We start from the raw sequence: 12,653 nt of genomic DNA, 5'->3' as shown, positions 1-12,653 counted from the left end.
CTACGTGATTTATGATCTTTACCTCTCTAAGGAAGACTTTAGAACTCCGGAAATTTTATTCCTAGCCCCATCTCCAATTTATAAGATTTGATTACAGGGTCATTTATATCCTGCTACCCTTCTCTAGTGCTGGGGTTTGAAGTGCTATAGATATCTGACACTTCTTTATTCCAGATTTATGCGTACAGCCAACCACCTCCCCACGTGTGCAGGCTAACGCAGGGCTCCTGCGCATCTCAAATGGAAAATGCCCCGGACAGAGCCCACCACGTGTTCTTTGCTCTTCCCCATCTTTGACATCTCTTAGGGACACTACTACATCCACAAGCGTGGAGACCCAAATTCTTTGTCAGCCCTGACTCTCTGTCAGGAGTTAAGCTTCCCACAGGTCTGTCTGTTCTGGGGACTCAAGTCTCAGATCCAATTTAAATTTCTCGGAGCATTTTCTCAACTCTGCCACGTCATGTAGTCATCTCCGCAACTTCGCCCTGCATCTTGGTTGTGTTTTTCCATACTCTCTTAAATAGTCTGACCTATTGATTAGTGATCAGAATTGGAAATGGCTCCTTGATATATTTCCAGGATGTTGGAGAGTGACTAGCACCTAAGTATGAAATAGATAAGCATACTTTATTTCTTTGGACATTTCACAGGACTTAGAAGCTGGGTACTTCATGTAGTATTCCTATTGAGTAATATTTCATAAAAATTGATTTTTACAGGGAGAAAGCACCATCCTATTTTCTTTCTGACTTAGCTGGGTTTTGCATGCATTATATTAGATAAGCTTGACAGAAAAATAGATACAGTTGCATTATCTGATTTACTTTCTGTCCAGAAGAGGTTGGGCTTACCTAATTTCATAATTATTAAGTTGCTTGATTGCATTCTTGGCTTCCTGTTTATTTGAGAATGTTACAAAAGCATATCCTCTATTGTTGCCATTAAAATCCATCATCATTCTCATTTCATAAATTTTACCGATCTATAAATAACAGAAAAGAGAAAATTCTTATTTGTGCATGTTTACTTCTAAACAAACATACTTAGGGCTTCATAGAATTTCTGGAAAATTTCCATTATCTTCTAATTCCTTTTTCCATGGATTTTTGAAGCCCCTTTGTATATGCTCAATACAAGCGCGCGCGCACACACACACACACACACACACACACACTCACACACACACGCGCGCTATTTTCTAGTCTGCCAGCATCTGACATTTGCAGTCCATGTGGAATAGCTTGCAGTGCTCAGATGCGTTTTCTGATTCATAAGCAAAGTCAAGTTCAATATAGAAAATCTGTACAAGTGACATTTCAGCCTGAGTTAACAGAGTATGTTTTTGACAAGCAAATAACCTTTTGTCATACAAGTATCTGGAGATTCATACAATGTTCAAGGGATCTAATAGACACATTTGCCATTAAAAGTACAATTGCTTGAGACACTTTGGTTTTTTTTGCTCTTTCATTTAGGCCTCTGAAGTCTTCAGATTTATGCTCCTGCTTGGTTATACTTTGATAAACAATGACAGTGTGCACTCCTTTGACACATGGCTAATTGGACTTTTTAGCGATCTCCCCACACCCCGTGTAAGTGAAATAAGCATAGAAGATGTACTGCGGAGGACAAGTGGGGAACCTTGTTGTTTTTGAATCTGTAGGCTTGAAGGCAAAAATGAATTTTCAGATAACCAATACAAGGCCAGAACCTCCATTACAGGGATATACTAAAAACCAATTTCCATGGCTTTAACTGCTGTGCTGGTCCATATACCATTTCCTTCTCTCACTCTTTGCTAGAAGTTTAAGAATACAGCCATTTATAAGCGCTGGCTGCTATTATAAATAAGAAGGAGTGTCTCAAAGAGTGGGAAGGGGCCTGTGCAGGCAGAAGAGGTGTCATTGCTCATGTGTCATTACCTGAGTGGTTAGTTATTTCTTGGTTCATCCCACCTCACCCATCCCAATGTCTTCAGTGATGAATATAATTTATTCTGAGATTATTGGGAAATAATGTTTCATCTCTGTGTTTCAGGTTAAGGACATACAATTCTCACTAAAACTCATATTTTATAATACTTATAATATTTTGAATAAAGTTTAGAGTTTTTAATCTTAGGCTCGCTCTCTCACCACATACACAATTTGTTAATTAGAGGGAAAAGAGCTAATTACTCATTTTTACTAAAATTTTCTAGCAAGTAGCTATTTCTAAAAATCACAGTAAATTATTGAGAGTACATTTTAATATTGTACTCTTTTAGATTTAGTAATAAAATATCATTTGGAATTAAAACTGAGGAAACTTTTTCCTTAATAAGGATAAAGTGGCTCTGAGAAACTGAATTTTCAACCTTGTAGATAAATTAAGGCACGGGAGAAATTCAGACTGGAAAAAGAAAATTTCTTCTGAGTCAACATGCATGTAGAAATATATTTGAGCCATGATGAACATTCACATTCTTTTTAAGTGAACGTGTTGCATCTTAATTAAATCATATTAAAATGTCAAGTAGGAGCAGCATCACAGTTTAGACGGGTTGTAGTGTTAGCCTAGATTGGATGGCACATGAAGTTTGTAGGAAGATGGTTCAGTTGTTAGAGAGATGGAGGATAGAGGGACAGATTGGAAAGTCATCAGAAGGCAGTTGAAGCCATCAGTAATAAGATGAAGACTTGAGCACAGTCAGGGACAATGTGGGGATTCTAGCTAATAGCTAGAAAGGACTTCAAGTTGTCCAGGACTGAAGAGGACAACTGGAAGGAGCCAATTGGAGATGAAGAAGGAAGTGAAAGCAAACAGAGAGTAGTGCTTTTCCTGCTTCAAAGAACTTCTGAAAAAATGCCAGTATCTTCTATTTCCTTTTTTTCATGAATTTTTGAAGCCCTCTTTCATATGCTCAATACAAGTACATGTCCAAATATAATTTTGGACTCACCTTTTCACATAATGGGATAAGCTCATCTTCAAAAAGATCTCGGGGAAGTTTTCCAATAAAAATTTCACAACCCCTTTCAGGAGGTGCAGCATCCCAATCAGGTGGAGGGCCGCCATATTTTCTCTGTCCATTTTCCTGTAAACCCAGAGTTGTAAGGGGGGGGAATAAAATGATTAACTCTTTATATTTGATTTCCTAGGCTATTTTTCAAGATCTTTTTCAAAATAAAGAGGATATTTGTCAATAAGAAGTCATAGGAGGAGCCCCGGTAGCACAGTAGGTTGTGCATTGGGCTGCTAACCACCAGGTCAGCAGTTTGAAACCACTCACTGTTCCCAGGAAAAGAGGAGACTTTTCACTTCTGTAAAGAGTTACAGTCTTAGAAAAGCACAGGCAGTGTGAAAACGTACAACATTGCTGGACAATTTGAGAGTGAGTCAAAAAGTATTGCTACAAAGTACTAGAAAACTTAATTAAACAACAATATCAAGATATGACTCTCTTGTTTTTCAACAGGTAAGTCTATATAGTACTGAAGGCCAGATTTCCCTCTCTCTGTCCTATCCATAAAGAATTCTGCACTCTGATTTATACCCTAGCAAAATCACAACTTTGGCATCCTCCAGGGACTCAAAGCACTCCTTTGAAACGTTCTTTAAGTTTGGGGAACAAAAGGATTTTGCAGGAGAATTTATAGCTGTACATTTTCCCAATGAAATCCTCCCTTGCTACCCTCAGAAAAAGAGCAGGTGCATTTCTGTGATGGGGAAAAACATGAGGGAGTAAATTTCCTGGCATTTTTCTCACCAATGCAGTTTTCAATTTTCTTAAAACTTCTTCATAAGAAGTTCTCAGTATCATTCTTTGTTCTTCAAGAAAAGCTATCAAAATCACCCCTTTGGAGTCTCCAAAAAAGTCAGTTGAGTTAGGGCATCTCGTAGAATTTGAGGCTGCATAGTCCGGTGATAGAGGTGCTGGAGCTAGACTGCCTGGCCTTCACTCACTAGCTAGGGGCCGTGGGCAGATGGTTTGAGCGTGCCACTCCTCAGTTTGCTCATATGCACAATGGGCATAACACAAGTCTTGGATTAAAGGATACATGCATAAAATGTTCCTGGCACACTTGCACATGATGGATATTGGATATATGCATTCCTTTCTTATTTTCCTAGGATGAGGTTGTTCTCCGTGCCAACCGAGCAAGGCAACATGGTCTCCTAAATAGAAATTCATGAGGATTAACATTTGAAGGTGTGAGCAGGTTAATTGTTGGGGTAGCTAGTGAGGGACTTACTCTGCTGACTAGAGAATGGGTGATACTAATATTGGATCTCCCTCTTTGTGGGAACAATGCTGTTCTCAGTCTAAATCAGTGGTCTCAACCTTCCTAATGCCATGACCCTTTAACACAGTCACTCATGTTGTGGTGACCCCCCAACCATAAAATTATTTTTGTTGCTACTTCCTAACTGTAATTTTGCTACTGACATGAATCATTTGATTCCCAAAAGGGGTCACGACCCACAGGATGAGAACCACTGGTCTAAATGGAATTAACATTTTTCTTTCCTGTTGTCTTAGCAAACTCTGGGTACATTTAATGGCCTTTCCAGTAGAGAAATAGCAGCGGATATAGCAACAGAAATAACATCTTTGCAATGCTATGCTTATTCTTCTAGAGACTAAAGATCTAAAAGTAACTTCAGGGGCCCCCAGGTGAAGTACAGGTCTAATTCGCCACAAAATACTAAATTTCCTGGGGAAGATCTGTAAACCAATTATCGTCCACTTAAGCATGCTTTTGTCATTACGCTTTGTTGGGATTTCTAAATAAAGGAAAATATGAGAAGACCAGAGGTCTGTATTAGTTAATAACTTCTATAAATAAAATGTGACAATGTTATAAACTCTAAAATGGTGCATGGTGTTAGGAAGAACATAATAGACAAATATAAAGGGGGAGAGGGGATATTTCCTATAATATGATCTTATGTACGCATACTTAGTAGTACTTATTGTTTAATGTTTTAGTCTGATTTTCCAAGTATTTAATGGTATGTTCTTTGTTTAATGACACTGTTTTTGAAATCAGTTGTTTAAAATCCAGGTGGAGCAGGACAGAGTACCATTGTTAACTCTTTATCTATAGACTACCAGCTGCCTTCTTTGGCCATGATATTATTTATGTTAGCTTGAAGGATCTCCAGGTCACAGTATTTCAGTGCTGCCTCTAGTCACAGGCACTTTCTTCCTAATGATTTAGGCAATCTTGCTTTGAAGCAAAAGCGAAAGATGCCAGGGAGGAGTGCCACTTTCCCTGACACATTTTTGTTTCAAAGAACTCGTTCTCGATTTTGACCCCGCTTCCCCCTTTCCTCTCTTCGTCTTAACAAATGCCTATGTATCATAGGGACTCTGGAGTTGCAGTGGTTAAGCCTTCATCTGGTAACTGGTTGGCAGTTTGAACCCAGCCATCTGTCCTGTATGAGAAGGAGCTGGCAATCGATCCCTCTAAAGATTAATCAAAGCAAACAACAATAACAGCAAAACTTATTCCAACTCATAGCAACCCTTGAAATCTGCCTAGAGTTTCCAAGAGTGTAGGCTTTCCTGGAGCAGACTGCTAGTCTTGCTCCTGGGGAGCAGCTAGTGGGTGTGAGCAATGGATCTTGTGTTTCGCTGACAAATATTTAACCTCTGCACCACTAGGGATCCTTTTGATAAAGATTACAGCCTAAAAAACCTCCCTAAGGGACAGTTCTACTCTGTCACACAGATCACTATGAATACAAAATTGACTAGATGGCACCTAATAACAACATATTTGAATCTGCTCAACAATGGCATGGGTCGAAGACTATCATTATTCTCATTTTCCAGCAGAGAGGTGCCCTGGTGGCACTGTGGGTTTAAGTAGTGGGCTGCTAACTGAGATGTTGCTGGTTTGCATCCACCAGCCACTCTTCTGTAGGAAGATGAGGCAGCTCACTCCTATATAAAGATGCACAATGTTGGAAACCTCATGGTGTATGCAGTACTACTATGTCAACTGTGGTCACTCTGAGTCAGAAGTGACTTGATGACAGTGGGATTGTTTGTTTGGTTCTGGTTTTCAGAAGAAGAAACAGGATTAGAGAAGTAACTAGATCAGGTTATGAGGTTGTGAAATAGAAGAACCAGGATTTTACCCCAAATCTAGTGGCTTATGGGTCCATCAATTTAATCTACATATTTTTCTGCCTTAGACATTTGGCCTCTTCAGCAAACACACACATTGAAGTTCTTTCTTTATAAAAACTATCCATTGTGTCCTTAAGTAGGAAATACTGTTGCATTTCAATCCCTCCTCTCAGTTTTTATTATTTTATTACACAAAACTCTGAGGAGAACTGATGTCACCTCTGTCTTTAACAGAGAGGCATATTTCGTTCTTTAAAAAAATCCTTTTCCTGGGGGCTCTTACAGCTCTTATAATATTCCATACATCAATTGTATCAAACATATTTGTACATATGTTGCCATCATTTTCTAAACATGTACTTTCTACTTGAGCCCTTGGTATCAGCTTCTCTTTTTCCCCTCCCATCCCCCTTTCTCCCATCCCTCCCTCCCTCCCTCTCTCCTGTAGGGAGGCATCTATCAATTACCAAAATACCATCATCTCTCTGGTGCCACTTTCTACATTTGGGTGATGACATGCCTTTTGAGCCAATTTCTGAATATCTTAAATGTTCAGGGATACGATAGCCAATAGATTATTGAAATAAATTTGGTACAAATTTGGATGTACGCTTACCAGTGTGGGGCAACCAAACCTCCATCTCATAATAGGGAAAGTAGGGATTCCAGAAATTCTAGTTTGACAACTTTGGTGGAAAATGAACAGGCCACCAGCTGATTGATATTTAAAAAGTGTTGAGGTTTGTTTGTACTCTTTTTCATTTATACGTTCTTTTTTTGCTACAGTTGTTAAATATGTCACCAAGGAAACTATTTTATGCTGTCATGGATATCTACTCATGCGCCAAAAATGGGCAGAAAAGTTTAATAGTCTTGCTGGGTTTCTATGGACACTTGAACAATAAAATTCCCCACTAATTTTTTTACATGGCAGAGTTGAGACTGGTTCAGAGATGTTTTAATGCGAAAATGCTAAGGGAGATAATGCTTAATGAACCGCCTACCAGCCTTGGAATGCACCATGCTGAAGGCCCGGGCCAGTTTAAGACAGGCACCCGGCATTAGTCACTACATTAGAATAGCTGTCCATTACTCAGAAAAGACAGTTGGTTGCTGGATGGCTGGCATTTTAGGCAGTATTTTTATAGTTATGGAATTTAAAATAAAGTCTAGTTATAACCGCTTTCTCCTACCAGCGGATATCCTTCTTATGGGATGCTTTCCTCCAGCACATGTATTAATAGGCCCGAGAGCAGTGTGGCTTTTTATTTCCCTGGAGAGTGTTTAATATCCATTAAAGAGTGTGTTTGTTTGTTGGTTGGCTTCCATTTGAAGACTTGGAATCTATTTTCTCTTTCTCAGTCACATAGTATGTGAAAACTCTCAAGTACGTGCACTTAAAATCGAGGGCCCAATTGTAAACATCAGCCCAGGGACGTTCAATATTGGATATTAAACCTACCCTCTCAGTTTATATGTCAAGAATATTGAGAAATTTCTTATGTCCAGACGTCTCAAACCTTTATAGGGTCTTCAACAGATTTGGTGTACTTTTTGACCTTGGACAAAATCACTTAACTTTCATGAATCATTCTAAGCTAGTGGTTCTCAACCTGTGGGTCAGGACTCCTTTGGGGGTCAAACGGCCCTTTCACAGGGGTTGCCTGATTCATGACAGTAGCCAAATTACAGTTAAGAAGTAGCAACAAAAATAATGTTCTGGTTGTGGAGTCACCACACCATGAGGTACTGTATGAAAGGGCCGCAGCCTGAGGAAGGTTGAGAACCACTGTTGTAAGCCATTCTTCTTAGTGTGAATGTTAAAGGAACTGAGTCCATTTTGGGCCACCTAGAATCTGAACTTCCACAGGTCTCGGGAACCTGGACAAAGCTTCCAGCAGCTACATCCAGGAGTTACAAATCCAAGGAACTTCTTGTTCTAGCGTGTTTTGTTTTTTTGCAGTTTGTCCAACCATGGCTATCATAAAGTAAAATGAACAGGGTGGAAAGTTTAGCGTGGAGTATGCCACGATGGAAGATACATTTTCTTTGTATGCCAGATCCAGATTTCATCCCCAGAAGCTTTGTCTTGTAACTGGTTCTCCAAACCCAGCGTTCCCTGGAACCAATAGCACTTTTAATCCAATCCGCCAGAGTTCGCTTTTGTTACTTGCAGTTACTGAAGCAGCACCAACTGACCCTCGCCTAACCAGGAAGTGTGTTAAGTGCTTTACACGTATGAGCGCATCTGCTTTACACGTATGGCCTTATTCCATTCCCTCAACAACCCTATGGGGATGATACTATTCCCGTATTTAACAAATGGCAAAGGCAAGGTCCACAGGGTGTGCAGTGTTACACCAACTGCGGAATGTGAAGGCCAAGGCCTTGTTTGTGATGATTACGCTTGCAATGCACTGCAATTCACATGCTGCCCTTCTTGTTCAATTCCACCAAATAGGGAGATTTGATGGTTGCTTCCCGCCATAAACGAACCCATTCATAAACTGGAAGGTTATTAATTGATAAACTTCCTTCAGTCTGCTTTTTCTCAGTGGTAAATTATAGATCCTTGAATGGTTCTTTGGAAAGGTTTATTCTAAATCAATAATCATTGCTGTGGCTTCTCTCTCTCTCTCTTTTTCCTTACTATCTCCTCTCAGATGGCTTCTCATCCTTTCTCCAGAAGATCCCGTCCTCTCAGGGACAGTCTTTCCATGCCTGATGGCGTCTCTAGCCTCCCTGAGCTGCTAGTTCCTAGGACGGCAAGCTCTGGCCAAGGTTCCACTAACCATTCCCAGAGTTGGTGCTGTGTGGAGAGCTTCTTTGTGGAGTGTGTCTTTTCAGGTTTTGCCTTAGTTTCTCAGTTAGTGACTAGTGAGTTTGAACAAAAGTGTCTGAGATGAATTCACACTTTCTCACTTCTAAGAACATCCTGGCTGTACTTCTTCCGAGACAGGATGTTCACTTCTGGTGGTCCACAGTACTTTCCATGTTCTCCATCAAGGCCACCACTCGAAGGCACCCATTCTGCTCTGGTCTTTCTTGTTCCTTGTCCAGCTTTCATGTGCATCTGGAGTGATTGACAGCACTATGGATTGGGGCAGGCACACCTTTGCTCTCAAAGTAATATTCTCACTATTATTTTTTAACACTTAAAAATCTTTTGCAGCAGATTTGCCCAATGAAAATCATTTGGTGTCTTGACTGCTGCATTGTTGGACATTGAGTGAAGAAAAATAAAAATCAGACTCACTCCCATTGTGGGGGTTCCATCTCATAGGCTGTTAACCGGGAGGCTAGCCGTTTAAAGCAACCAGCGGCTGTGAGGGAGAAAGGGGAGGCTTTATAGTGAAAACTTATAGTCTCAGAAACTCACAGGGACAGTTTTGCTCTGCCCTTGAGGGCTGTGCTGAGAATGAGATTCATTGAAGATCCAAGTAAGATAAAATCAATGACAACTTCAGTATTGCCTCTGATTATCATGATGGGGTCTATTGGTTCAGCTATAAGGATTTTTGGTTTCTTTATATTGAAGTGTAATCCATACTGAAACTGTAGTCTTTGATCTTTGCTAATAATTGCTTCAAGTCTTCCTAATTTTCAACAAGCAAGGTTGTATCTTCTACGGATGATAGGTTGTTAATGAGTCTTCCTCCAAAACAGATGCCACATGTTCTTCATCTAGTCAGGCTTCTTGGATTATTTGCTCCCCATGCAGATTGAATATGTGTGGTAAAAGGATACAACCCCGAGGCACACATTTTCTAATTTTAAACTATGTAGCATCTTCTTGTTCTGTTAGAACGGGTACTTCTTAGCCTACGTACAGGTTCCACAAGAACGCAATGAAATGTTCTGGAATTCTCATTCCAATGTTATCCATAGTTTATTATGATCCACACAGTGGTATAGTAAATGCCTTTTAATAGTCAGTAAGACACAGATAAGCAGCTCTCTATATTACCTGCTTTCAGTGAAGATCCATTTGACACCAGAAGTGATATCCCTCAGTCCAGCTTATCTGAATCTGGCTTGAATTTATGGCAGTTTCCTGTTCAAATTCTGTTGCAACTGTTTTTTTTGTTTGTTTGCCAGTTGTACTTTATTTTTTAATCATTTTATTGGGGGCTCATGCTATTCTTATCACAATCCATACATACGTCCATTATGTCAAGAGCATATGTACATTTGTTGCCATCATCATTCTCAAAACATTTGCCTTCTACTTGAGCCCTTAGTATCTGCGGATCATTTCTCCCCTCCCTCCCCATTCCCTCCTACCTCATGAATCCTTCATAATTCATAAATTATTATTATTTTGTCATATGTTACACTGTCCGACGTCTCTCCCCGCCTTCTTCTCTGCTGTCCATCCCCCAGGAAGGAGGCTATACGTACATTCTTGTAATCAGTTCCCCTTTCATATCCCACATTCTCTCCACCCTCCAGGCATTGCCACTCTCACCACTGGTCCTGAAGGAGTCATCTATCCTGGATTCCCTGAGTTTCCAGTTGCTATCTGTACCAATGTATATTCTCTGGTCTAGCCATATTTGTAAGGTAAAATTGGGATCATGATAGTGGGGGTGAGGGGAGGAAGTATTTAAGAACTAGAGGGGAGAAAAAAAGAACTAGAGGAAAGTTATATGTTTCATCGTTGCTACCCTGCACCCTGACTGGCTCATCTCCTTCCCATAACCCTTCAGTAAGAGGGTGTCTGGTTGTCTGTCTTCACTTTGCACTCATCCACATTTTCAATGATATGTTTTTTTGTTCCTTGATGCTTGATACCTGATCCCTTCAACAGCTTGTGGTCACACAGGCTGGTGTGTTTTTTCCATGTGGACTTTGGTAGATGGCCACTTGTTTATCTCCGAGCTTTTAAGACCCCAGATGCTGTATATTTTGATAGCTGGGCACCATCAGCTTTCTTCACCACATTTACTTATGCACCCGTTTGTCTTCATTGATCATATCAGGGAGGTGGGCACCCACTGATATGATTTTTAGTTCTTTGATGTCTGATAACTGGTCAGATAGGCTGGTGTGCTTCTTCCATGTGGGCTTTGATGATTCTCAGAATCATGTTGAGCAAAAATTTACTTGCATGGGCTATTGTTGATATTATTTGACAATTTCTGCATTCTGTTACTTTCTAACTAAATATTGGATCCCTCATGACATGATATGTTCAAAGATAGGTTCTAAGGAGCCCTTAATACATGTAGCAGAAGAGCCGTCTTAGATGAGATTTTGCATTTGGTTTGGTTAGGGTTTGTCTGAAAACAGATAATGCTACAAGGGAATTTTCATTTTGATAGTTTTGGGGGGTAAAATATAATAATTTGTTTTATGTATTTAATTTGCTCACCTTTACATCTCCTTAAGACTGGTATCTTCAGCTAGTAAAAATATAATTTAGGCTGGGACATTTTAGAAAGCTTAAACCATTGAATTTAATCTAGAGGTAGATGTTACCTTTATTAAATAATGTTTTATAACATATGCAATATAAATGTTAGATTTCTTTTTAGAAAATTAGCATCATAAAAATTACAATATAAAATTAGATAAATAGGATATTAAAATTTATAGAAATGTAGAAATAAGCATTACAAAAGAGAAAAAGTGTGGGCATAAGCATAATACTCAAATATCAATTTAGCCTTGTTATCATCTAGTCTAATCTCTCAGACAGTTACCATCAGATGGTCTATAGGCCAATATGTTTTTCTTTTCATAGTAATTCACTTATTACAATGTACACTAGTTAAATATAATTATCCCTTACATACTTGCAGCTTGTACATTTATGTAAGTGGAAATTTTGATTTTTAAAATAAACTTGACCAGAAAGAAAAGGGAACACCAAAAAGTTCGTGGAAACATGGGAAATAAAAACAATGGAATTTCCCATGAATTTGGTAAACCCCCCTTGTAGTGGGCTGATTTAACAAATTCTGCATATATGATATTATTGATATTAATCATTACTATTATGACAAAAATGGAAAAAATGAAAATGACTTCTGACTTTGGTTCTTGAAATGGGTCATTTGCTTCATCTCCCACAAAACCTGCACATTTGATCGAAGCACAGTATGCAATGGCGGTCCTGTGGAGACAGCTATGGGCAGAGGACAAGTCACGTTCTCTCTTCCCCCACAGAACCCTGATTATTGAAGTTCTCAGGCCCTGGAACATAGTCTTGAATTTTATAATAAGTTATTTTTGGTTATATGGAGGCAGAAGCCAATTTATAGAATCAAAAGCATGCATTTCCCTTAGAGGGCAGGTGTTACAAATTCCTCCTTAGGAATTAACTACCCCAAAGTTTGAAAAATGTTGAAAGCAATAAGACTTCCAAAATAATAACTTGAATTTTTGTAAAACCTTGTTCTAATGTAAGATTTAGGAAAACTCATAAGAATGCTAAATTCAGAATATCCATAGATAACATTAGAAATCAGAGGATAGTTTCTGGATATTGTGTGTACGTGTATGTGTATTTGTATTTCTCCAAGAG

At 39.2% G+C, this 12,653-nt stretch overlaps 1 protein-coding gene across 2 annotated transcripts in view; it reads right to left on the bottom strand.

The window, feature by feature from the left end:
• Positions 1-12,653, bottom strand: part of A1CF (APOBEC1 complementation factor) — a 58,409-nt gene that overhangs the window by 35,603 nt on the left and 10,153 nt on the right. For both annotated transcript variants that reach the window (XM_075534161.1, XM_075534162.1), the window contains exons 2-3: positions 2,945-3,079; positions 855-985 (exon numbers count right to left, since the gene is read on the bottom strand). In XM_075534161.1, the coding sequence (XP_075390276.1) occupies positions 855-985; positions 2,945-3,079 (266 nt within the window). The remainder of the gene's footprint in view (positions 1-854; positions 986-2,944; positions 3,080-12,653) is intronic.

The sequence above is a fragment of the Tenrec ecaudatus genome, chromosome 16 (genome assembly GCF_050624435.1).
Source record: "Tenrec ecaudatus isolate mTenEca1 chromosome 16, mTenEca1.hap1, whole genome shotgun sequence".
Classification (NCBI taxonomy): Eukaryota; Metazoa; Chordata; class Mammalia; order Afrosoricida; family Tenrecidae; genus Tenrec; species Tenrec ecaudatus.
This window is presented reverse-complemented; position numbering and strand designations above follow the sequence as displayed.